Source organism: Mustela nigripes, chromosome 3 (assembly GCF_022355385.1).
Source record: "Mustela nigripes isolate SB6536 chromosome 3, MUSNIG.SB6536, whole genome shotgun sequence".
Classification (NCBI taxonomy): Eukaryota; Metazoa; Chordata; class Mammalia; order Carnivora; family Mustelidae; genus Mustela; species Mustela nigripes.
The window spans coordinates 16,185,839-16,213,538 of NC_081559.1; the positions used below are offsets into that span (position 1 = coordinate 16,185,839).

Below are 27,700 nucleotides of genomic sequence, written 5' to 3' on the forward strand. Positions count from 1 at the left end.
TCTATTCTAAACATAAGGGTTGATGAAATCTGTATTCTAAACATAAGGGCGTATGGAATGTGTATATAGGAATGGCAGTTGGCGTGGATTGTGTCGTGGCCACAGAGTCCTCCTGTCTAGTGTGCCTGACTCTTTCGTCATGTGATTGTGCAGCTCTTGAACCTCCACACGGAGGGTGTACTTCCTCACCACTTCCTTGAATATGTTCTCAGATGCTTTAAGAATCCAGCATTTGGGGATGCTTGCATGGCTTAGTCGGTTAACCATCTGCCTTCAGCTCAGGTAGTGATCCCAGGGTTCTGGAATCAAGTCCCCCACTGGTCTCCTTGGTCAGTAGGAAGTCTGCTTCTTCTTCTGCCTGCTGATCCCCGTGCTTGTGCGCTCGCTCTCTTTCTCTCTCTGACAAATGTATAAATAAAAAATTAAAAAAAAAAAAAAAAGGATCCGACATTTGCTGGTTAGGAAGTCATCTTATTGTGACATGTTAAGTCTAATTGGAAATTGCTGATTTTTCTCTTTGAAGCCCCTTTAGAAACTACTATTGAAAATGACCAGGGTCTACAGACAGAGTCTCACAAGCCTTTTGTAAAAATATTGGATAGGCTTCAAGAACATAACCAAAGACTGTCACAAACTGGAATGATCCCATCACACATCCCATGTAGCTGTGTACACGGGAGGAACAAATTCAGTGTTCCGGTGATGTTCCTGGCATACCTCTGGTTTACCCTATTGCATTTTGAAGCCCAGATGTTTCTTCTGTGGAAGCAACTCGGCACGCGCCCACATGTGTCTGTTTTCCAATCTAGATGGATACCGTAGTAGGAGATAACCTCGGCAGGCAACATACAAAGGCGGTTCTGATAGCATCCCAACTTCCGTGGATAGCTTATAAGGGCAATTACTCCTTTTCTGTGTCAGCCTTTTCTGAAACACCAGTGTATTGGTTTGGTTGCCCTGAGAAGACCTGAGGATGAGATTATGATCCTTCACCTCAAATTAAAGAAGGCTTAAAAAAAAAAATGTCTCAAGAACCATTTGACAAGTTCAAGTACTAGCTGATTCAGGTACCAGCCTCTTATTAGCTCCTGCGACTTCGTGCTTTTCGTAGGTGGTATGTCCATGTTGTTAAATTGTATTAATCGAATTCCCTCTAATCTTTGTAGATTATGCTTTAATTTGCTATTCTGTCACTTTTTTTTTTTAAAGATTTTATTTATTTATTTGTCAGAGAGAGACACGGAGAGAGAACGAGCACAGGCAGACAGAATGGCAGGCAAAGGCAGAGGGAGAAGCAGGCTCCCTGCCGAGCAAGGAACCCGATGTGGGACTCGATCCCAAGACGTTGGGATCATGACCTGAACCGAAGGCAGCTGCTTAACCAACTGAGCCACCCAGGCGTCCCTATTCTGTCACTTCTTATCAGAATTGTCTATTTCATGCTATTTGGTTATAGGAAATACTAACCTAGTAAAATGCAACACTTAACAATAAGATGGGCCTGTGATAAAAGCCACATGAAACAGGTATCCCCTTCAACTTTATAAATATCTCATGTTCTGGTATAATTTGGCTTATTCCCAGGACCTATGCGAAAAACAGTGATATAAACCCACTTATTCTGCCCCTTAAAATAGTCATAGATTTCTAGTCTTTGGCTCATTTTATCTAAATTGATTGGAACCCAGTCATTCCTCTGGCTCCCAAAAATCTAGATGTGGAAATTATTGTAAAGTCAGGGTACCTGGGTGGCTCAGTGGGTTAAGCATCTGCCTTCAGTTCAGGTCATGATCCCAGGGTCCTGGGATTGAGCCCCGCATCAGCCCTCAGCAGGGATACTGTGTCTCCCTCTTGCACTCCCCCTGCTTGTGCTCTCCTCTCTGACAATAAATAAAATCTTAAAAAAAAAAAAAATCAGACCAAACTCTATATTCCTCACACTTAGTATCATCAAGCTGTTTATGTCCCAATCTTTCCTTTGAAAGTTAGAGTTTTAATGCTGTTAGCAAGAGCAGTTTGCCTCTTCTAAAGAATCATAGAAACACAATCTAGTTCTGTACTCGTGGCCTTTGGATTTTGATGCACATCGAATTTGATGCCAGGAGTTACACAGAAAAGTCGATAACGGTCCGTGGATCATTGCCTTGCTATGCCGCCGGGTGAATTAGTCTGCTGGTGTAATGTGCTCCAGCTTGTGTAATGGACCTATTTAGTAGCAAGACAACAGCCATATGAAACACCTGGGTGGGCTTCCAGGGTACTTTCAAGTGGATTAGATTTCAGTTATCTAATGTGAGGTCACGAAGGCTTGGACAGCTGGGGCCAGCTCCACAGCATGGGCAGACCATGACCCCTGCCTACTGAACACATAAGGTAAAAGGTGCTTGGGGTCAAAGCTGACCCCTGGGCTCCAGGAGTGGATATGGGTCAGCACATGAGGTCTCAAGCACCAGTTACAAATGTTGGAAAAGTCTCCATGCAGGACAGGATAGAGTCACATTTTCCCTTGGCACTTTGCTTAGACATCTTCCTCGCCAGGAAAGCCTGGTTTCTGTGTTTGCTGGATTGAACTTCAATTGATTGATTCTTGTTTAGAATTTTAAGTGCTATTAAAACAGAAACTATGCCTTTCCTATCAGAAGTCAGGCCCTGAGAGGCATCAAATTCCTTTGGTGCCTCACAAAGGACATTTGGGGCACATAGGCATTGGCATAGAAACCATCTTTTGAATAACGGTGGCTCCATAATGCACCACTTCTTCCAGTCCTGCCAGGGACTTTGAATGATCCAATAAAATGTAATGATCAAAGGTTTCCAATGCAGCTGATAAGTCATATAGATTTGTGCCCAGGATGCCTTTAATTGACTTGTGGATGTTTCTCATCTATCATGAAGGACTTGGTGATTTGAATTTAGTACTTTGATGTTGCCAGTAATTGTTTGCAACTGCAGCTGAATGGCCTGAAGGCATTGCTGATTTCTCCCTTTCTCATCTTGCAGAGAGCTAGTGAAGTAGTCTTTCTGAGGCTGTTCTCAACTCCATGGGAACTATGGCCTAAAATTTAGGACAAAACAGAGGTTCCACAAACACTTGGAATAGACCAACATCATTGCCCTAAGGAACCATCCCCATCGTGTTCCACACGGAATCAAACCGTCCTCCCAAGTGCAAAGCCACTCCACTGGACACATACTAAGACTCACTTACTAAAGAAACCATTGAGATAGCTCCAGTTATTCTTTTGGTAAACACTTTTCACATATTAATCTGCAAATGTCTTTTGAAAATGTATTTAAATCAATTTCTCAATACTTGAAAACAGTGCTTTGGACTATCCCTTTTTGGAGGCCTCACTGCTGTTTGAATTAGATTAAATTTAAACTCCCCTATTTTAAGACCTTCTAGGGAAGTTCTTCTAAGCCTTTGTCTCCTCAACCACTTGCTCCTCCATCATGTGGTTCACGCCTGTTTTCTTAGCAGCGTCCATATGTGGATGCCCATCGTTAGTCTCTCAAATCATGTGTCCATCTGCCTACTACAAATATTATAAATACCTTAATCATTATTTCAACCAATTTATCAATTTGTAGATTTTCTAGATTTCAAAATGCTTTTTAAAAACTCCTTCAGGGCAGCTGGGTGGCTTAGTTGGTTGAATATCTGACTCTTGGTTTCAGGTCAGGTCTTGATCTCGGGACTTTGAGATCGACCCCCACATCATCGGGCTACGCGCTCAGCAGGGAGTGAGCTTGAGATTCTCTCCCTCTGCCCCTCTCCCACTCATGCTTGCTTGTGCATGCTCTCTCTCTCACTCTCAAATAAATCTTAAATAAATAAATAAAAGCTCCTCTAAAGTCTCTTTTCAAGTAGACTCAACTATTATCCTTCTAATTATTTCACAGGTTATCATAAATCTTCTGAATATTTATTAACCTCATAAATATCTAGGAAATACAGTGGTAAACTCTGGAAAACTGGAAGACCAACTGACTGGGCAGTGGCCTAAACCACAGTGACTGAAAAGACTGTAGTCAATATTTCAGAGCCTCTACTGTGGTTGTTTAACACTGGTGTTGATGTCACTTTCATGCTCATTTATCATTAAGTTGCAAGGGCGATAACGTATGCCGCATTAGTGTGACTAGTGTTTGTTTTAAAATAAATGTTGATGATGAAGAAAAAAGTGTTAGGTAGTGGGAAACAAACCTGACAGTAACAATTTATTTACATACTGGGGCATAGGCCCTGCTTACACATACACACACACAAAATTCTCTTGTCTGGGGCACTTCAGAATCCAAAGATTTCTGAATTTAGAACTTGATCTTTGTTCCTCTAGTACTGCTTTGTTCAGTTCAGCGTGCATCCATTAATTACCCACTCTGCCAGGGGTCCTAAGAGATTGAGGTGAGGGGCTTGCCATTAAGGAACGTATGGTGTCATGTTCCCCCATCCTGCTCCCTCCCCATCACTTTCTCACAGTCTTGCTTAAGCACTTGCTCTATCCTTATCTAAAATACACATACTATATGTATACTGGTTTAGTGTCGCCTATCTGCCTCCAGCTTTCTACAAGCTCTACAAGAGGAAGACCTTTGTGTGCTATGTGCTGATAATAACCAGAGTGCCTTGAAGGCTGCCCAGTTTATTCTGGGCATTCACTACGTGTTAAATTGGTAAATTAAGGGGATACAACGAAAATACAACTATAACTAGACACCTAAGTCAAAGTGGGATGTGACATACCCTAAAAAGGTACAGGGCAGATCTACAATTTGTAGGGTTCTCAATGTACCACATCTGGGGAGATTAAGGGGCTCCTGTGTGGCCCAGTCAGTTGAGCATCCAACTCTTGATTGTAGGATCGAGCCCCATGTTGGGCTCTGTGTTAGGCATGGAGCCTGCTTGGGATTCTCTCCCTCTCCCACTGTGCCTCCCCATCCTCCTATCTCCCTCTCTTAAAAAAGGCGGGGGGGGGGGGGCGTAAATTTTAAATTAAAAAATATAAGAGACTTATTTAGAATGATTGAAAACCACACCAGTTTACAAATTAATATACTGGAGATGTCAGAAAATATGAAAAAATATTTAATGATACACTAATTGATTACATATTAAAATGCCTAAAATTAACTCTTTTACATGTTTTTCCTTACAATTTTTGACTGCATGTTCTTCAATTACCTCTTCATATGTAATGTTTTTTATACATTGAATGAACAAGTGATTCAGTCTTTGCTATAGAGTGGCTCTTTGAAATGCTGTTTAAATAATATTTGGGATGTATAAACAGGGAGCTTTGCACATACATTCTTGTAATCTGTGAAACTGCTAGAGAGGATAGCATGGGAATTTTAATTCTATGCTGCATTTTCCATCTAGGAGAGAACTTCCTATTTCTCAAGGTATCAGTGAGAACTGAATTATTCAAATACTGAATTATATGCAATATTATACATCGGGTGAGTGCAAGAATTTTCTGTAGACTAGCTTCTGGCTTTGTGCATTTCATATCTTCCTCATCTTCCAGCATCCACACCTTTCTATGTGGATACAAAAAGAACAGAGTTATTTCCATGTGTCAGGGGCCCTCTACCTTTGTGTCATGATCCTTGGGGAACCAACACAGTGAGTACCAGGATTCTACCTATATTCCCCACCAAGGAATAACTGTACACTCTATACACCTCACTGCTTATAACTATACACAATATTGTCTGTGAACCATACAAATATAGTCTATTACATTCAAATGAGTACATACCCAACTGATTTTCCCTTTAACTGGATCCCAGAAATGTCCTTGGCCACTCTAGATTCATCCATCAGGAGGAGTCTTTAGAGTTGAAAGAGATAGAATTCACTCACTGCAATGGAACTATTATACTTACATAAAGTTTACAAAACCATACGGTCACAGGGTTGTGTTACTTAGATTCCTCCTGGGATCTGGTGCAGGGCCCCGAACTTACGCTTCCTTAGTTCCATAGCAGATCTGTATCTGGTATTTCAAAGAAGTAGAGTTATTTATGACTTAAAGACTGGACAGGCTTACAACTGACCGTCGTAGAGAACAATAATTTAGAGATTAGAACCAGCATGAACGCTGAGTCTATAGGGCATTTTTAGGCAATGGCAGATGGTCCTGGTTGGTGTGAACCACGTGGCAAGGAATGCAATACACGATGTAATCAGAGAAGTAGGTTGGGGGAAAGCAATGAGGTCCTTGAATGCCAGAACAAGAAGTTGGAGGTTGATGTGGGTGGGTCAGTTTCCATTCCTTCCACCTCTATGATTTGGAAGCTTTTATTTGGGTTTATTAATTTGGATATCTCTAATTGTGTTTGTTAATGGTTTGTTTCTTTTTAACTGGATACCTTTCAATCAAGACCTTTGCTTGTGTTGAAATCCCTCTGTAACTTGTCGATATTTTGTTTTTTTAATATTTTAGATTTTACTCTAACTACAATGACCACTTCTGTATTTCTTTCATCAGCAATGCTGAAACACATAAAGTGAGTTTTGTCCCTTTTTTTACTTGCCATTGTTTTTAATATAACACTTGGGACTTAGTGCATATCTAGTACATGGCATTAGCTGACTTTAAATAGCATGAGTACATCAATATTGTCAAGTGGTTTAAACATTATAAAAAAATTCTAGATTTGTGTATATCGACTGGCTAAAATGTGAAAAATTCAATATAAGAAAAAGCATGTGTCCTCAGAAATACAGCAATAATATACTGTGAGTTGAAGGCATAACCATTTTCAGAAAAAAGTATAATTTTCCAGTAAAGGTCAGTTTAAAACCCCCTCTCTTGTGTTTATAGCAGCGGTACTCCAATTTAAGTGGCTTTCCAACTAGTGAAACATCTTTTATCATGTATATGCCCATTGATATCTGTTGTGTAACTGGTAACTATTCTGTGAATTACTTGCATTTGTCCTTTCATGTTTTTGAACAGGCATGTTTTTTGCAACCCACAATGAAAGAAAAAAAAATGATACTATTCATCAACTTGAACTTCTTTGCTCCTTTTATGGCAATACTGGGAGCTACTTTCCTAAAGGAGTGATATTTAAGACTAAAGTATTTGGACAGCTACAATTCTGCTAAAATTTGAGTTGGTTTCTCTTGTGTGGTTTTTCCATCATGGTGTCTGAAAGCATGTCACAGCTGCCTCATTCATCACAGGCCAGGCGCCAAGGCTGGTCAAGCACTCCTGTAGGGAAAGTGGTCTCTTCTTGGTCCTCTGCCATAAATTGTGCCACTATTGATATTATTACCAGGTTTTTTTCTTTTTTTTTTTTAAATGGGTCTCCAGATTTCAGTGCAATGGAATTTGTTAGGTATATGTTGAAAAGCCTTTTTTAGCACCCATAAAATCCTTACAACAAAGAAAATCTGGTTGTCTCCTTTACAAATGATGCACTACTTTCACTCATTTTTTTAAATTGAGGCATTAATAGGATTACTAGGAAGAAAATACTGGTAAGACATTTAAGCCAATCCCCAGGAGAGATCACGCACTCTGGGAGAGGTGCCGCTGTGCCTTGGCTGGTACATCCAGCCTTTTGCCAGACATGCCCATGGGGCCGTAGCTTAATGTTTGTAGCTTTTAGCTACACATCCCCACCACCCTTGCCTTTTCTCTGTATCTCTCTATCCAAATCTTCCTTTCTGCTGACCTCCTCAGATGCAAAGGAGGGCCCCGGCGTCGGAGAGCTGTCATTTCCCTTTCTCTCACGCACCTGCTCTCAGAGAGAACGTGACCCTGCGGTAGCACAGTGTCCAGGAAATAAGGCTGGAGTAGAAATCAAGTCCAAGAGACTTAGAAACTTAATTTCTCTGGACTTCAGTTTCCTAAATGGCTACTAAATCATGGAACTATCTCTTTGTAGATCTGGCACGGGACTTGGGTGTAGCTTACCCAACACACTTACTTAGCTGATGAGGAGAGAGGTGAGCCTCGGAGGTAGAACAGCTTCCTAGAAGTTAGGCGCTGCCAGTGCCTCCTCTAGAAGACCCCCTCCTGAGCCCCCCATCTCACTTTGCCACATCCCAGGAGGACGTGTCCATATTTTAATGTCAAAGTGATTCAATTAACATCAAATTTATTCAGTGGGTGTTGAAGTACAGGATAATTGAAAGGCATTCCTCTACGTGCTAGTACAAACTCTATTAAGGAAAGGTACTATGGGAAACCCAGATGCAGCCCATGCCTACTGTTAATATTATTAATATACTATTAATATTGATTACCTAGAAAAATGTGTCTTTTCCTACTTATCACTTTTTAAGTTTCTAAGGTTTTTTAACTATTTGCAATTTATTTTTATCCTCAAAGTGAAATATTTACCAATTTCGGTGTATTTCAATAGCTTTTTCCCCTTTTGTATTTATCTTGTTATCCTCAGTGTCAGTAGCATTGCCGAGAGAACATGTTTTCTTTCTTTAAACTGTCTGTTTTGGTGATTTGATAATTCAGTAACTACAGAAGTAATCCCTTAGAGCAAAGGAAAATTGAAACTCTAAAAAGACCAGGTTTTATCCCCTCTGTACGTAAACAGTTTATCTTGGAAATTCCAGTCCCTTTCTCCATTTTCTCCACCCCCCCCCCCCGCCTTCGCTGTACGTTTGCCTTTGTGGCTTTGTTTGCCATTTCTCATTCTAGATACCCTTTCTTTCTGAAGCTTCTGTAAGAATGTAAAATTCTGTTTCTCTCATTGTTTTGTATGTGATGCCATTGATACACCTGTACGAACTCCTCCTTTTCACATTTTGTTTACCTCATCTTTATCTCTGCTTGTTTATTCTGGAAGCCAATATGATTTCTAATCTGAACTTCAGACTCCTCTTCATGATGCCCAACTGAACATCAGTGTCTTGTTTTTCACACACTTCAAGACATCTTGGATTGAAAACATTGAGTTTGTCTGTTTGTTTCTAAAACAAATCAGAGCAGTTGCTGAAATTTTCCTATTGCCCTCTCTTCCCTAAGCAAGAAGTATAAGAAACGTTTTAGACACCTCTTTTATGCTTCTCATTTGCTTTGTATACATGTTTGTTGCTAAATTCTCCCATGTCTTCTCCTAGTTAACCGTTCGTTCCATTTCTGCCGGCGACCGCTGAGTCTCTATCCATTTCCCTCTCACTGCCCTTCAGGTCTCTCTGGGCTTGAGTCCACCACGTGCCTTGATGGCACGTGAGCTGGGATGCCCTTAAGCTCTTTTAGGTATCAGTCACTCTAGAATGAATAGGACTAGTACTGATGACAAGTTAGCCTTTTGGTTTTGCTCAGGAGAATCATTAACCATTTTTAGGTAAATCTCTACTCTTACCAGACAAGTTAGAACCTGTACCTTTGTGATGTTTTTTTCCTCTGCCCACTGAGGTATCATGTGGGTGATTCTTCTGGGCTTTGGTTTTCGTTTCAATAACTGCCTATCTTTCTAAAATGTCTAAATCTTGGGGTACCTGGTAGCTCAGTCTGTTAAACATCTGCCTTCAACTCAGGTCATGATCCCAGGTTCTGGAATTAAGCCCTGCATTGGGCTCCTGGCTCAGTGGGGAGCCTGCTTCTCCCTCTGCCTCTGCCTTTCCCCTCCCACTAGTGCTCTATGGTGGGCTCTTTCTCTCTCCACAAATAAATAAAAATAATTTTTTTTAAAGAAAATGATGTCTTTCAAAAATCTCCCAAACAGAATTTTATGTACAACACATCATCTGTCATTTAAGCTAATTCCAGCCCAAACACATCTTCCAAATGTAGGGATATGTGTGTGTGTGTGTGTGTGTGTGCGTGTGTGTGTGTGTGTGTGTGTGTGTATGAGAGAGAGAGAGAGAAATTATAATAAAGAGATGGAAACTTACACGGGTAACTTGAATTGGCCTTTATGTCTTCCACAGTTCATTAATATACCCATTTGATCCTTTTAACTAGTTGCTGCCTCTTTTAGAACTCTTTTCTCCAATATGTCCCCTTATTTACATTTATAAGGACATTGGACAAGCAACTGTGTACCCCTTTCAGTTCTTGTTTTGCCATCATTCGAATGGTGACGCTTCAGCAGTGGGAGATGCGGCATCATCTATAGACATCCAGACACTGACTCTTGTGCTGGTTGGCACAAGGCCTGGAGAACCTGATGAGTCTAGGTATCTCTGTAAAGGGAAGTGCAGTGAGTGATTCTGTCCCGAGTGTCACATAAGCCCTGGGCATTCGTGAACAGGACTCCGGAAAGAATTCAGACTTTCCTGGTGGCAAGCCCCTGTCGTCAAGGACAGAGTCACCAGCAGCTACACACTTGATCAGCAGCTCTTCTGCTGAGAGGGATGCTGCTTCTCTTTGGTGCTCTTTGGCTTCCATTAAGTTTCTGTGCATCTGCTTAAATAAAATGGGACTCATCCAGTCTACGGTGTGCATGTTCATTGGTGTGGGTTCAATAATCCATAGCTAACCCCACTGGCACAGTGCGCTGATGTCTACCTCTGTGCAAATTGTTCCTCGGCCTCACATCCTCTTTTTTAAAAGAAAGCCTAAGCAAGCACCATGACTACTCATCTTAATAGTAGTCACCCCTTGTATAGCTCCTGATACACAGTGAGGCCTCAAATAGTTAACCATGTGGAAAAACATAGTGCAGTTGTGTAAGATTTTATGCTGTAAGGTACATAACATTTCTTATTTTATTTGAGCTTTGCTACCAGTAGCTTTTAAACTCTGATTCCAAGGAATACTGCTGTTCTCTTGAGCTGAACTGAGGACTTTTGCCTCTAAAATCTAATAATAAGAGTCCTTTCTTAATTAACTAAAAAATACCAATGAATAATGGGTTATTTTTTTCCATTTTCAGTTCCCTTCCCACACCCTCATTCTTTTTTCTTAAAAGCTTTGATTTCTATAGTAAGTCTGTACCTGGTTCAGCACAGGATTATGTTTTACTAGTTTAATTTACATATTATTTCTTTTTATAAATTTTATTTACTTATTTGAAAGAGAGAGAGTGAGAGAGAGCACAGGCTCGGTGGGAGGAGCAGAGGGAGAAGGAGAAGACGACCCCCCCCCCCCCCAGCAGGAAGCCCCACATGGGACTCGATCATGGGACTCCACCCCCGGACCCTGGGATCCTGACATGAGCCAAAGGCAAATGCTTATGGACTGAGCCACCCAGGTGCCCTCATTTACATATTATTTCAGGAAAATTCGGTGCTCAGCTTTTGAGCAGGTGACACTGTTCACAACAAGAGCCAAGTGCTATTAAGTTCATTTTATGGGGGGGGGGGGGGCAGGATTTCCTGTATGAAAACTGCAGACTGCAGGGTTCCATGTCCCATGCCTGCCTTCTTTTATTTCAGCCTTCTATCAACACGATGATTTTTTTTTAACACCAGGTTTTAAATGATGAGAATGTGTCACCAAGCCACCCAGTGTCACAGAGACAGGAGAGGTGAATCTCGGTTTTCATGACTCCAAAATCCATGGTCCTCTTTACTGTATGGACACATGATCATTCTTAGAGTCGAGTCTAATCTCACTGTTAGGTTATAAGCTCCTTCACGGCAGAGGTCATGTGTTATTTACTTTTTCCCTCCCACAGAAAATTCTCTAAAACTGGATGTGGTTGTCTTCCTTTTGTTTCAGTTAGTGGTGCTTGCAAGGTGGGCCTTCTACTCTATTACATATATATAAGGATTTCCCCCAAATTGTCTCCAGTACTTGGAATTACTTCTATTAGGATGCATCTGTCTGTCCTTTAAGTTGTAACTCATCTCTTCTTGGCAGGCACCTTCAAATGAGGCTTGGCAGTTTAAAAAAAAAAAAAATACAAGTATCAAATGAATTTTAAATTGCCAAAGGAATGGTTGTTTAAAACTCTCTGAGATAGCAGTTCATATTTAAATATGCTCATTATTAATTCCAGTGTGAAATGATTTATGCTTATTATTAACACATTAAGACAGCCAAAGGAAAATTAGAAGGTGACTCAACAGGAGACATTTAAGTGTGGAATCCAAAAAAAAGTAGAGAAGAACAAAGCTTATTCCAGATGAGTTGGAAGTATGTTTAAGGTCTAGCCACCTTCCTTTGTTTTTTTGTTAATGATCCAAATAGTGGGTACACTGGTACCAAACTGAACTGTGTTGTCCCAGGAAACACCCTGTAATATTATGGCCTATTGATTGAATGCACAAATTCAAACTCATATTGTCATAGAATTATGTCTTAAATAATTAAACATTTTGTTATTGAAACAGCAGATATTGGTGATAAGTAAAGAGTCATAACCATGTCCTTGGAGTTGCAAGAAAATTATCTAGGGTGGCTTTAAGAAGAATATATTTATTATCCAGGAAAAGTAATAGGACTCTCTCTCTCTCTCTCTCTCACACACACACACACACACACACACGTATATTCTGTATATATTCATATATGTGTGTATGACTCGGCTGAAAAAACAGTACAGTTGTCAGTCACTAAGATTTCCATTTCTGTGCCTCTAAATCAACCTATTATTGGACCTTGGTGTTCCATGCTGGTTTTACTTGCTTTTAATTTGTTTGTTTTTAGATCACTGGCATGCAATGGTCTGGTCTGGCTTAAATGTTTAGAAACTAACTGGAGTTTCATAGAGTTTTCTCCAATCTCCTCTTAATTTTTAGGATAATAGATTGCTTCTGAGGATATCACCTTTAGACAGATTTGTTCACTTTATATTAACAGTAATTCAGATCACCTGAATCGGGGAAAATATTGGTACAGGACTGAGACCCTATTGCCTTGAGATATTTATGATATTTTCACTCCTACTTATTTTCATTTAATGTCTCATTCAAGAGAGTTGGGAACCATACAACTCTTGCTATGTCACTTGCTTAAGAAATTTTTTTACATGGAAATGGAGGAATTAGGGAATAACATAGTGAAATGTTTATTAATAAAAAAGAAATAATGGGCTGTAAACTTGGGCTTTATAACACCTTTTGGTTAGTATTTCATCCTCAGTAGATCTTAATTTCCTATTATAAAAGAAGTTATTTTTTTAAAAACAAGGATAAAAAGAGTCTGAACAAAGTTGGAAGGTATTAGCATCTATATTTTGTACAAAGAATAAAAATGTTGGAAATCAGATTTGTAAATAACTTCAAAATGGATTCACTTTTTGTAACTGTACCATATAAAATGAAATATGAAAAAATGTTCTTTTAAGCAGCAATAGCTCAAGAGAGTTGGGGAAGATTTTGCAGAATATTGATAAATGGAGAATTGCATTTCTCCTGCTTTCCATTTTCCCCCAAAGTGTGTGAATTAAAAGTTAATTTTTATAAGAGAGCAATTTTTAGACCACAAAAGGATTTTTTTGAGAGTTTCCTCTACAATGGCCAATTTTGTATGAAACAAATTATTTTAGGCCTAATTGTAGGCAGACTAGTTAGACCGCTAGCTCTGTTAAGGTTGAATTTCACTTGAACTTTCTAATAGTATGATCTTTTCTCAGAATTTAATAACTAGCTCAAATATTTAATAGTGGAAGCTTTTTATTAAATTAAAAAGAAATCAAGATATTATTTTAGAAGAACTAACTTATTTTCCTTACCAGTTTTATCGACTTCAGGAAAAAAGGAAGAGAATGGAACCAATCTCTTTCTATACTTCAATAGACATTAATGCTCTAACCCCAGCAAATAATATATTTCAATGTATATTGTCATTCAAAAGATTTGGGAAGCACCAAATGGCAGCAATAACTATACTTCTAGCTCTACTGAAAAGCAAATTGCACTGACTATGTGAACCTCTTCACTCGTCTGCGGGATAATCATTCTTTTTGATACTCAGATACATTCTCTAGATCTGTTTCAGTTGCACACTGCCAACGTCTGCATTGCCTAAAGGTTTTGGTTAAGTACAAAGTCTTGTTTTGAAAGGCAAGTGAGGAAAGAAGAGAATTGCAAGATTTTGTTTCCATGTGTCGGTCTGTAAATAGATGACAAAAGATCATTAAATGGATTAATTTACAAGCATCCTTAGAAATAGAATGTTTTTACATAAAAGCATGTTGTAAACCTTTTTAATTAAATTGCATTGTACCCTTGCACTCTCTCCTCCCCAGGGTTCTGCTGACCTCTCACCTCTTACTTTGTCCTACAGGCACTCCACTGCTGGTGAGGAGAAGCAGTGACCCAGCTCCGGGCCCACCTGCTGATGCCCAGCCGAGGGCTTCACACCCCAGTGGCCAGAGTCTGAAACCTGTTATTCTAGTAGGTATCCTGCCGTTTGCCTTTCTAATGAAAGATCAAAGTGCCTTACCCATAGACTAACTGGGACTTTGCAGTCTTAAGTAAGCTGATCGTTGGAGAGCATTTGTCAGGACATACAGTGTTAATAATAGCTTCTATGAGCTATCACTGGAATATTCTGGTAACTTACACAGCACTGATTGGTGCTTTACACTGCATCATTTAAACTTCCACACCAAGGTGGGCATCAATTTTGGCTTCCATTTTACTGATAATGCCATTGAGGCAGAGGGAGGTTTAGTAATTTTTCTAAGGTCACAACTAGTAAAGGACAGTAAAGAATTTAACCCAACTGATTTGGCTTCAAAGTTCACGCTGTTCACCAGCACACCACACTGTCGAATTTCCTCCATCCTCCTGCTTTGAATGCCCAAGGATATCATTTCATGTATTTTCAGCGTGTTAATGCAGGGCTTTTTGAAGTCCCACCATGGTGAGTGCTCATAGAGTTTCAAGATACCAATATTATGGATGTTGTGCCAGTACTGGGTTTCTAGAACTCAACATCCAAATTAAAGAAAAATAAAATTATGTATCAGAAGTGCTTGTAACAAGATTCACTTCTAACTGATGGGTTAAATGGAGAATGAATCCTGAAGAGCTGGTGTCCGCCTTTCATACAATGTGGTACTGTCGGATCTTTCTGATAAATCCCGAGTACTTGGAAGAGTTGTGACTGTGGTCCAACCTTGGAAGTTGCCTGAGAGACTTTGGTTAATGCGTATATATTTGTGCAATAGGTGATCTTCAATAATGGAGCCATTTTAAAAAGTTTCCTAAAAGCCAGGCTCTTTTCCATTTTAAGTCTCACTGTCTATAGTGCCCTAAGGAAAAAAAGCAATATTTTAGACTTATATAAGGATGCTGAATGAACTAACCAGATTCTCACCAGTTTGGTATAAAATGTTCTCAAGAATATGTGCCAATGTGTATGAGTTAGGAGTCCCTATATCAAATCACTAATAACTATTTACTTATTTACTAATTAAGATTGTGGCAGTGTTTTGGCATATTTCTTTCTATAAACAAGGAAGCAAGTGTCCTCAAAGTGTTTTAGATGTAAAGTTTCTCCACTGTCCTTTTAAGGAAACATATTTAATGGAACATTACTTTAACAAAAATCAGGTGTATGTGTTCCACTCTATTGTTGAGTTGAAACAGAACCAGTATTTAGCACACAGATTGAGACCGTGTTAAGCCCAAGTATACTGGATTGGAGGAAGAGAAGCTGTATAAATGAGAAAAGTTACAGTTTACTGCTCATTTTTTCAATGTAGGTATACCCCAAGTCAGAGTATATCTGATTGTGTTACCATCATTTACGTGCAGAGAATCACCTGTATTTAGTTCAGTGTTTTTATCACTTAGGTTCTGTGTTTAGGCCAATCGAAAATATTCAATACTGCTTTCCTTACAGGAAATGAGGACTGGTATGTTTCTGATAGATTCCATGATCTTACCAAACTAGGATACCATTGAGTTCTAAGTTGAGGGATTTGGTGAGGGAGTATATTATTGCTAGTAAAGATGCAAGTCCTAATTCAAGAAGAAAGGCTGGCACCCCAAATTCTTTAACCTAACTGTATGCAAGTTCCCAGGCAGTGGTTGAGTCTGTATGTATCAACAGTAAAAAGGAAATCACATTTCTTCCTTTCCTCAATGTTCTCTGTGGCTGATGAAATGCAGATCTGAGGCCCAAAGAATAGAGTCTGGTCCTTGCTTGCCACAGAATACTGGCACATCCTAGACTTCTCTTCCTTTGGTTGTAAAATAATATCCAAGCAAACTTGAAGCCTTAACAGCCCAAGGTGCAGACAGTGTGCCTTATTTGTCTATCTCTAGTGCCAAGCACATGGAGGGTACATGCTATATATGTGTTGGACTCAGGAATGTAGGCCCATATTAGTCTACGAAGAGTTCTAGAAGTTCTCAGAAGTTTACCCATCTGTTCTAATTTGGCCATTCTCTCTGCTACCCGAAAGATCTACCAGGTAAAGATTTAACTGCTCCAAAGTCTGGTTCACCTCAAGCAAAAGAGGCAAATAGTTTAACTGCCGTACTGTGAAAAGCAGGCTAAGTTAGTAAAGAAAGACGTTCAGTGAGTCTGTTTTGATCCAGAAGAAAAATGTGTGTGTGTGCGTGTGTGTGTGTGTGTGCGTGTGTGTGTGTGTGTGTTATGCTTCTGTTCATTTATTCCTATGTATCCTAACTCAAGGACTTGTCACTGGACCTGCTTGTCCAATACTATAACCACTGGCCACGTGTGGTTATTGAGCATTAGAAATGTGATTCGAGTGTAACACACAAAATGCATTTTAATGATTGAGATATAAAAAAAAAAAGAGTAATATGGAAGACCTCATTAATAATTTTTATATTGACTACACATTGAAATGACACGATGGTATATTCGGTAGAGTAAAATATACTATCAAAATTATTTTCACCTGTTTCTTTTTAAAGCATGGCTACTAGCAAGTTTAAAATTAGATCTATGGTTCACATTCTACTTCCATTGGACAGAAGAGCTCTGGACAGAAGTAAAATTGGATCTAGCATTAATGAAATGGTTTGAGACCCTTGGGAGAAGGTCTTTGGGTCGCCCATCATCTCTGCGGTAACGGTATGATTAGATTTGCCTGGGGCAGTCCTAGTTCGTGCCTGTTGTCCTGGCATAATTATTAATAGTGTCCCCCCCACCTCCCAGAGGTGTCCGTGTACGGATGATGAATTATGTGGCACCCTACATATAGCCCCACAGTCACTTTCATTGTTTGCTCAGCGATAAGAGGAACGGCCTTTCAAGGAAACCATGGGAACACAGCCATGACTCTCACAAGGGAGCACACTGCAAAGAGGGGTTTTGTGGCCAGTCCCTGAGCCCAGGGACTACAGAATTGGAGACTGCAGATTCTTCCCCATCTCTCAGATTCCATAGTCCCACTTGGTTACTTCCTCTATAAACTCACCATATTTGATGTCTATGAATTAATAAGTGATGATGAATATGGGATGTGTGTGATAATTCAGCCATGGTACAAGTAACATGAACAATAATTGCTTAAAAAGCTCTGTTCAATGACATTGCATTCCAATATCCAAAGGAAGAAAAACAATCAAAATTTCCAGCTCTTAAACAGAGTGTTCACATGTAAGTAATTCACAGATGGCAAAGCCCCAAGTGGGTTATGTTCAGTCGTTCCCAAGAAATGAAACTTGCTTATAACCCACAGCTTAAAAAGCTGTAAGGATGAATATTTGACACATTTGATTATGTTGAAATATTGCCTTTAAAACCACAGTTGATGACTGTTATTTTTACTTGCACTTCATTAGGCTTATTATAGCAGGAAGAACTTTCTTTGATGCCCAGAGATGCATGTTTGTGAAAAGCTGGAGAAGTTGCACTTGTTTTCTGGCTGGTTAAATTATTACAAATTGGTTATTTAAGATGTACACCCTCAGACAAGGTGAAGTTTTAAAAAGCGTTTAAATTAGGAAAATCAAATTCTGTACAAGTCTCGAATTCTGTGTACTGAAAAGCCACCAAACCTCACTCTTTGTTACTTAGGGTACCACTGGTTAAACAGCATGGAAATTTATTTTCTTTCTTCCTCTTTTCATAAACCCGTCAATTAATCAGAATAGCATAATTATTAATGTGCAAATTGTAATGACTATTTATCTTTCAAAGCAATAGAAAAACCAATCCTACTGACTGCTTTTGAATTAAAGAAAGAGAATCCTGGGGGCAAGAAGTAATAGTGGGAGTCTGCTTATGGGATGTCTTACCTCCCTTGCCTTGATTGTAACCTGGTGTTTTTGGCTTAAGGGCTTGCCATAAAACCAGGTTCTTGAAATTGATGTTCCCGAATTTGTGGGTGGAAGAGAACTCTAAACCAGATGTGACTTTTTTCTTAATATCCGGTTAACTACTATGGTTGTTTTGTGTTTTAATGACTGTTTATAGTTTCACATTTAACCCCTGAAGCAAAATGATCCTGCAGGGCGAGTAAATTAAAAAGTGGATTCCTGAAAATTATAATGCTATGGTTGTTCTCGGAGAGTAAATGACTTTGTTTGTTCTAAAACCGTTACTTCTCTTGCATCACCAAAATATATTAAGAAAATATTGGTCCGTCTTTTAAAGAGTTCATATCCACAACATATACATTTTCTTTTTTAAAAATAGCATGGCAGTACTGGGGTTATTAAGTTGGAAGTTCATGGATGAGTTTCAGAGGGTCTGTTAACCCTGAGGTGTTATGCTGTGGACCTTTGCATGGGCATGCATTTCTTTTCTTTTCTTTTCTTTTTTTTTTTTGAGATTTTTTTTTTTAAATTTATTTATTTGACAGACAGAGATCACAAGTAGGCAGAGAGGCATTCAGAGAGAGAGAGGGGGGAAGTAGGCTCCCTGCTGAGCAGAGAGTCTGATTAAGGGCCTGATCCCAGGACCCTGTGATCATGACCTGAGCCAAAGGCAGAGGCTTAACCCACTGAGCTACCTAGACGCCCCACGGGCATCCATTTCTTGTGAAGGAGACTCTCTTCCTTTTTTTTTTTTTTTTTTTAATTTGAGACTCTCTCACATCTTATCAAATTTTAAAAGGGAAAAAATGATCAATAACTGCTTGTTTGCAGGTTTAGGATGAAACAACATGAGAAAGCCATGAATTCTCAGAATTTGGTGAAGGATAGAGATTAAGAAGTGTGGTGGGAATTTACACCACCCCCCAAATATTAAATAATTAAGGCTGTTTCATCTTATTTTCATGTGGCCTATCCAACATCTAGGATATAAATTTCAGATGTAAGGATGAATAGAAGTTTTTGAATTGCTGCATTGAGAGGTCAGCAACCTGATCCCAGCAAGAGTAGGGTTGGAGGTAAAGGGAAGACACCCTGGGGAGAAGTGCTTCCCGTGGTCTTGCATGTGAAGGGAGATAAGATGGTTCTTTGTAGTTTTTCCTATTTTATCAGCAAAAATAGTGGCAGGTAGCTTCAAGTGGAAGGAAGTATTTCCAATGAATAGGGACATTCTCTTTGTGTTTTGCAAATAATGTGATGGAGCGTTGATTTGAGAAATTATCCTTTGTGTGTCGGAGATATTTGAAATCATCATCATTGTTGATCTTGGCTTAAACATTTTCATTTCCATGAAAGACATCATTGAAATATTACAGAGAAATTTAAGTAGCATTGCTTTTAGGGTTTAAAATCATCAAATTGTCACTGAGAGATGTGAGAGAACTTTCGGTGGTGGGTCCCTGACTGTCAAAACCCCACACAGAAACTTAACAAAAATTTTGAATAACCAAATCATGTTTTTCTTTCCACTAGATACCCAATTAAGTAGCTATAATATAGAAACATTGAAATCAATTAATTGTTGTAGACGGTGATGTAGATGGGAAGGAAGGCTTTATTCATTGTCTCCCAGTGAGGAGAGATGGACACCAATGAGCAAAAGGGAGGGAGAAATAACATGTAATATGTAATTGTGTTATTTAGAGATACTGAAGCCTACAAAAGGTTTTTCTTTTTTTCCCCCTTTCTGACACAGTGATTTAATAATAGTCCTGGTGTTTGTAACTCCAGCTGTTCACGCTGTGTGCTGATAAGACCAAAGCTTGGAGACACATTGCAACGATGGTTTTCATATGGCTTTGTTTTCAAGAGATAAAGCTGCCATCCAGTATTTCAAGGGGCCAAATGTTTACTTAGTTTGGCAAGTTTAGGCAGCTTAATTTCCGAAGCAGTTATGTTTATAAGACTTGAGTTCCAGGTGGGGAAAATCCAGAAACCTAATTTATTCTGCAACAGAATTTTTCACCAAATCTTATAGAAACTGGTAAAATAAATTTAGGTTTTCTGAATGTCTCTACCGTGACTAATAAAGGAACCTAGGAAATGTGACTCCTGTTTGGGTGTGTGTTCCCTGATCATTCTTCTTGGGTCTAGTCCAGAACTGGAAGTCTAAGAGAAGGACCACTTATTCAGAGGTTAGTTTCAGAAATTAAAAAAAAAAAAAAAAAAAAAAAAAAAAAGTGATGTGTCCTCTTTTGCGGTTTACATTGTTCTGCACGTGATGAAAATTGAATGGGATGCCTGGGTGGCTCAGTTAAGTGTTCAGCTCTTGATCTCAGCTCAGGTCATTATCTCAGGGTTGTGAGATCAGCTCTGCTTCGGGCTTCGTGTTCAGCATAGAGTCTGCTCGAGATTCTCTCCCTCTGCCCCTCCTCCTGCTTGGGCACTCTCTTTCTCTCTATCAGAGGAAGGAAGGAAGGAAGGAAGGGAAAAAATTGCATGAGTTTTGCTTTCGTGTCAACATAAATTGATTAATCCTTTAGATGCCCAAGACCTCTGCTCTGTGCCTTCTGGGAAACCTAAGTTATGGTGTTTGTCTTCAGGAAACTTACAGTCTGGTTATGATGACCAAATCTAAAACCGTTAAACAACCCTAGCAATGTGCAAACCAATCTGAAATGATCAAATAATACATTTTAAGGATCAGAGTTTGTGTCCTTTGTCTTTTCTTACGCTGCTCAGCCTCCATGCCCCTCGAGGGAATTCCCATGCGCAGAATCTCGGTTAGCTCTTATCCCCCCCAAATATAACTGCTTTTTTACATGTCTTCTATGAGATGGAGATCCTTGGAGGCTTGAGTCAATATATTCATTTTTTTTATCCAAGCCCCTGACACCTGATATATAAATCTATGACTGGATGATTAAAACTGTTACTTCTGAGATGGACAGAATGAATTCAACAACTTTTAACACATCTTGCAGAGATGTGCGTGCCTGTGAGGATATGTATCATAGATAGGAATCAGCGTATGAATTAGAATGTGAAAATTGTGAAATTACCTGTTCAACACACGGTTGTGCTCCCTAAATAGCTTTAGTGTAGAATCTTCTGCTTTAGGACAACGTGTTGCCTGTGTTGACAAGGGGAGAGAGATGTTTAAATGCAAATTCTCCACTTGGAATCAAAATGCGGGTTGACAGCGCGGGTCAGCAGTTTCAATGGTGAGAATCATTTCCTCTCTTTACACTTCTAGCGGTGATTTCACACAGAAATTGGCTCTGAGAAAGAACAGAAATTATAAGAAGACAACAAACTTTGATCTTTCTGGAGGTGAACATCATAAAGCCTAACTCTGTTTATGCCCTTGATATGTGAACAGAGAATAGAAATTAATACTCATATAAGGGAGTCGATTATCTGAGCTCTTTGCCAGCAAAACTGTGAGTTCTAGAATCCAAAAGTTCGTGATCTTGGCAGTTACAGCTTTGTAATTTCCTAATAACTGTGTTCAAAGAATTTAGAAAATCCTTTATTAGACTGGAAATATCTGGACAGCATCCCTCTCATACACCTACCGCATCTGCAGACTTCCCGTTTGAAATGTTCCTCCTATTCCGTCTTCTTTAAGAGGTTCTTCTGGTTTCAGGTGGTTTGGAAGAAAATTAAAAAAAAAAAAATTCTGGTATGTGAATTAATTCAAGAGTATGGGAACATTTACAAGGTGTTTCTTGGTAAAAACACTAATGAACATCTTGTGTTAGCAGTGTGGGCAAATGTAATTTGACAGTGTTGTTTAAAATTTGGTAAAGGTGACGTTTAAAGTAGCTTTATTCTAAAGGTCAAGATCCTGTGTTCTGATTGCAACAATAACTCGGTGATCCTGGGTAAATTATTTAAATTGTACATGATTTCCTCTCAAATTTCATGTAACTCAAAGGAAATAATAAATAGAAACCCTATATGAACTTCTGTTGTTCTTAGGGACTGAAACATCCAAACAACTTCAGAGTTCCAGATGTGAATTAAATTGCTAGGTATGAATTCAACTTTAAATTTCGTTTTAATACCTCAGTATTTATAATTGTTCATGGAATGAGGTTGCATTTCTAACCAAAACACCAACATTTATTTTTATTGCTCAGGGTAGTAATATTAAGGGGTGTGTGTGTGTGTGTGTGTGTGTGTGTGTAATTAAAAGGCCAGATACACACACAAAGGCAGCAGCATAAAGACATTCACCCATACATATTCACACTTAAATTCTGTAGAAGAGAGCACAACTTAAATCTGAAGGTTCATGTATAAGTAGATCATGTTGCTTTCAAGTGAAGGCTGAAGGGTGTGGGCCATATCTATGTCTCTCTGTTCTAAGGGACCTTCCGTGTTGTGGACATCTATTGAAAAAATGAAGGCATGGAAGGAAAGGGTTCATGGGGTTCATCTTGGAAAAATGCAAAATGATTGTTATTGAGAAGAAAAGATTTTTTTTTTTCCTTGAGCATGGTGTGATTCTTAGAAATCTATTCTGATGAGGGATTTCTTTTTTCTCACAACATAAACTCTGAAGTACAAGTTTCATTTAGGTTTTTCCTTTCAAACTTTAGTCGTAGAATGACACTGTGCAGACATTTAAAAGATTTCTTTCTTTCTCAGGAGGGTGGCCCCTTTCCTAATACCTCTGTACTTGAAAATAGAATTCTGATTTAGATGAATTGCATTTTAAAAGTAGCTACTGTGTGTGTTTTACGCTTGTGGAAACATACAGCGTCCTCGTAAGCAGCATGTGAGCTTGTCACCATACAGCTTTTGATGTCTGATTAGATGATCATAGGGACATCTGGAATGAGTTAGTTTTGAAGTTACTGGTGTGAGGCAGTAGAGAATCCAAAGCCTTCTGACAGACTTGAACCAGTAATAACACTGCTACTTTTAGCAAATCTTTTTTAACTTGCAACTGGCTGATGATTTTCAGACTGACATTGCCCTGATGTTTTCCAACTGACTTCCCAGCCGTCTTTCCCTACAAATCTCCCTCCTTTCTAAGCAAAGAATGGGTCAATGGCATTTGTTGGAAAAATCAGAAAGAATTATTCCCCTTTAAAAGGAGAAGTCAGATTCCTAAGCATCAGAAGTCAGAATGGATGGATTTGCTTCTAAAGAAGTTGTGGTGTCTCCTTTTTTTGTGCCTTTAGTATCACTGCTGTGTTGACCACCCATGCCTTCTTAATTTTTAAATAAAATGTACTTGGCAGTCATCTGTATTCTATGAAGATCCAAACATCAATAAGCATCCAGAGTATTTGATATTGCTGCAGTGTGATTGCACATAACTGGAACACCTACCAAAAGTTTACACATTTATCAGGTCAAAATGTCATTTGAGAGGAGCCTGGGTGGCTCAGTCGGTTAAGCGTCTGCCTTCGGCTCAGGTCATGATCCCAAGGTCCTGGGATCAAGCCCCATGTCTTGCTCCCTGCTCAGCAGGGAGTCTGCTTCTCTTTCTTCCCTTGCTCATTCTCTCTCTCTCTCTCCCACCTCCCTTGCTCACTCTCTCAAATAAATATTTTTAAAATGTCATTTGAATAGTCTCATTATATATAGTCATTGCTTAGTTAAGGGTTGTTGCATTTGTCCAGTGGGGTTTTTACTATTATGAGATGGTTCCTTACTGTTTCATGAGTAAAATTATTATATACCTATAAGTATATGAACCTGTTTACAAAATTTGAGAGGTCACTCTCCTGCATTGAAACCACTGACCATTTCTCATGCCTTTAGGATGTATTTCAAATGTCTTGGTCTTGGTAGGACTTTTTTTAAAAAATTGTGGTAAAATACATATAATTTAATATCTACCATCTCCATGTTTAAGTGCAAGTTGAATGGCACTAGGTACATTCATAATATTGTGTAATTGTCTGCCCCCTGTCTCTAGAACTCTTTTCATCTTCTAAGACCAAAGCTCTGGACCTATTAATCAATAGAGAAAGAAGAATAAAGTTATTTTCTTTTTTAGTGTGGTAAAATATACATAACATAAAATTTACATTTTAATCACTTTTCAGTATACCGTTCAGTGGCATTAAGGACATTCCGTTTGTTGCACAGCTGTCAGTCACGATCCATCTCCAGAACATTCTCATCCCAAACTGAAATTTTATACTCTGTAAAGAGTGATTCCCTGCTTCCTTCTCCCCAGGCCCCTGGTAACCACTGCTCTACATTCTCTTTCTGTAAGTGTGACCATTTAGTCATGTCATGTAAGTGGAATCAGGCAATAGTTGTCCTTGGGTGGCTAGTTTATTTCACTTAGCATCATACCCTCAGGATTCATTCATGTCATAGCATGTACCCTAATTTCCTTCCTCTTTAAGAGCTGAATAATATTCCATTGTATGGATAGACTGCATTGTGCTTATCCATTCATTCGCTGATAGACACTTCTGTTGCCTTCATCTTTTAGCTATTTCAAATAATGCTTCTGTGGATGTGGGTATCCAGATATCTTTCAGAGCCTGATTTCAGTTATTTTGGGCATTCACCCAGAAGTGGAATTGCTGGATCATATGGTTATTTTCATTTTTTCTGAGGAACTGTCTTACTGTTTTCTACAGTAGCTGTATGATTTTACCTCCTCGCCAACAAGTGCTCAAGGGTCCCCAGTCTCTCCACACTCTAACACTTGTCATTTTCTATGGTTCAGATAGTCTCCATCCTTACGGGTATGAAGTAGCCAGTTAGAGTCTCAATTTGGATTTCCCTAATGACTGGGGGTGTTGACCATCTTTTCAGGTGCCTCTTAGCCACTCATATACGGGTCTCCCATATACTCATATACTGAGTGTCCCATATACTCATATACTGAGTGAAAGACTTTTGTAAGCCAAAATGTCACAGAAGGCAAAAGCAATTTTAAGTACTTTATAGGGGAGATGTTTTGAGCATTCCCACACCCAAAAACTGATGACTCCTATGCTTTTCTAGTACCTTAGGACACATCTTGCTAAAGTTGTACAACATAAATCATGATAAAGCACAGATACTCACAGACATAGTTGAAAGTTATGCTGAGTGTAGTTCCTGGGGAAGGTACTTGGGTTGCCACTCTAGATTCCCCGGGTACATGCTGGTACAAAACAAATACTTTATGCTATTCTCCCTCTTTTTTTTTTTTTTTTCCATCAAGGCAAAATTGTGCTTTGGGTTTCTTTTGGTTAGTGAAAACAGGTACTAATGTAGATCTTCTGTAAATGGAAAAGAGTGTAATGTGAACTTTCAAGAAGTGAGGGATACCTGTTATTTTCCTTGGAGAAATGTTGATTCCATTTCTTTGCCCTTTTTAAAATCGGATTGTTGGTTTTTCTTTTGAGTTTTAGGCATTCGCCATATCTTGTGGATATGAGTCCTTATCGTATAGATGATTTGCAGATGTTTTCTCCCATTCTGAAGGTTGCCTTCTCACTCTTTTAAGCTTCCTTTGGTACACAAACGTTTTTCATTTTTGTGAAGTGGATTTGTCTCCTTTTATCCTCTTGTTGCTTGTGTCTTTGTGTCATATTCAAGATACCGTCACCATCTCCAGTGTTGTGAAGGCTTTGCCCTATGTTTTCTTCTAAGAACTGTATAGTTTTACCTCTCATGTTTAGGTCTATGGCCCACTTTGAGTTAATTTTTGTGTATATGGTGCTACGTAAAGGTCCAACTTCATTTCTGTTTTGCATGTAGGTATCCATTTTTTTCAGCAAATTTATTGAAAATACTCCCCCCTACCACCATTGAATAGTCTTGGTACTCTTGATGTCCAAAAATACTTATTCACATTAGCAGAGGTTTACTTTTGGGTCCGTGGCACAAGTTTTTACAACCTAACCCTTACTTGTATGTTTACACCACCTATATGTTACACTACACACACCACACACACTATGTACAGTTCCTCACATGCACAAAGAATGCTTCTGTATGTACGTCTTTGCCCAACTGATTCTTCTGTCAGGTGAATGACAACTGTCATTCATCCCTCTTTCCCCTATAAAATGTCCAGTTTTCTTACAAACCCTAGTGTAATGGTCTCTTTCTTTACTAATCCTTCCCTAACCCCTTTCTGCTATGGAAAGAATTAACCACTTCATAGCCAACACACACCAGCATATCTTTATTATGATTCTATCTTACATTATAATTTTCTACATTTTTTATCTCTTTACTAGACTCTGAGCCTCTAGTGGGTAGATCACATTTCCTCTACAGATCCAGAACCTAGCATTGTGCCTAAAGAACAGGGTTACTTATAGAAGGTTTATCTAAAAAAATGTAATACATTTTATGATCTCACAATAGCCTACTTAAACTGTGAAGCAATTTAATTGCAGTTTTAATAGCATTAATCTGCATGCTAGGTCTACCAACAGATGGTCACGTTATAGTATCCAGGATGTCATGGAGTCAAGGACTTTCTTTGCTCAGTTCCAAGTTCATGTCAGTTGTAGACACTTTATTACATATACTCAAATATATTATTTTATCCCATTACAATATGCAAGTTCAGCTTTATTCACTCTTTTGTATAGGTGAAGAAGCTATGGCTCCAACAAATTAACTCATTTACTCTAGATTATATTCCTAAGTAGCAGTGCTAGCATTTGACTTCAAGTATGTCTTAATCCAATATAGCCTCTTTTCATTCTGTCACTCAAATGCTAGCTTTGCAAGTTGCACCGTAGAGTTTATACCTGTGTCCCATCATGCTGTCATTCTTCAAGTGCTTCGGGCGATCTGCATTTGAAAATTCTTTCAAAGCTAGTTTATGAGCCTCTTCCTAAAAAGAAAAAAAAAAAAGAATAATTTAATTATTTTATAGCCACTCGTTGTTTTTCCACCAAAAATGGTCTCATTTTATTTGATGCCAAAGTGTATCTTGTAAAGCTGGTCTCAAATGACTTGGCTGTTTATACAATCTAGATATTCCTATGAAGCAGAAAGTTCTGCCATCACAACAATTCTGAGGCAGGCATTAAAAACATTTATGGAAGAACAGATTCAGATGTGCTTCAAGTGACAGAGTTTTATAGCCATTCTATTGTTTATCCAATTGTCTAGTGGTTAAGACAGCCAGGCTTTATCCCTGACTCATCCATTGGCTCTTTGTCAAGTTAGGCAAATATAATTTTGTTCTCTGTCTGGAAGAAGAAGATTGTCTTCTATCTTGCTCACAGTGGAATTGCAAGGTTAATGCTTTTTATCTTGAGTATAGCATTTAGCAGACTATGGGTGCTTAATGTATGTTAATAATAGTGATAATAATGAATGTTGATAATTAAAGGTCTCTTATAATTACCAACTTTCTAATGTGTGCTAAATATAATTAAACGGAAATGATTTAAATTAATATGCATGCACACAAAAACCAGAGCTGGCCACAGCTTTTATTTTTAACTTCTTAACTAATGTCATGGTTGTGGATCCAGTAGTAAGAAATTCAATTATGAAGACATTTTCACTAGGGTCATGTATGGAGAACACATGCAGTATCTGGAAGTGAGGAAGGCATCTGTTTGAGTCAAAAAATAAGACTCTGGA

At 38.8% G+C, this 27,700-nt stretch overlaps 1 protein-coding gene across 3 annotated transcripts in view; it reads left to right on the forward strand.

Annotated features, from left to right (window-relative positions):
- The window catches only part of PARD3B (par-3 family cell polarity regulator beta), a 1,033,909-nt gene that overhangs the window by 462,882 nt on the left and 543,327 nt on the right, over positions 1-27,700 (forward strand). For 2 of the 3 annotated variants that reach the window (XM_059393291.1, XM_059393292.1), the window contains exon 4: positions 14,160-14,269. In XM_059393291.1, coding sequence (XP_059249274.1) covers positions 14,160-14,269 — 110 coding nt within the window. Of the gene's footprint in view, positions 1-14,159; positions 14,270-27,700 lie in introns of those variants that run through there. The other variant, XM_059393293.1, reaches the window with a different exon arrangement.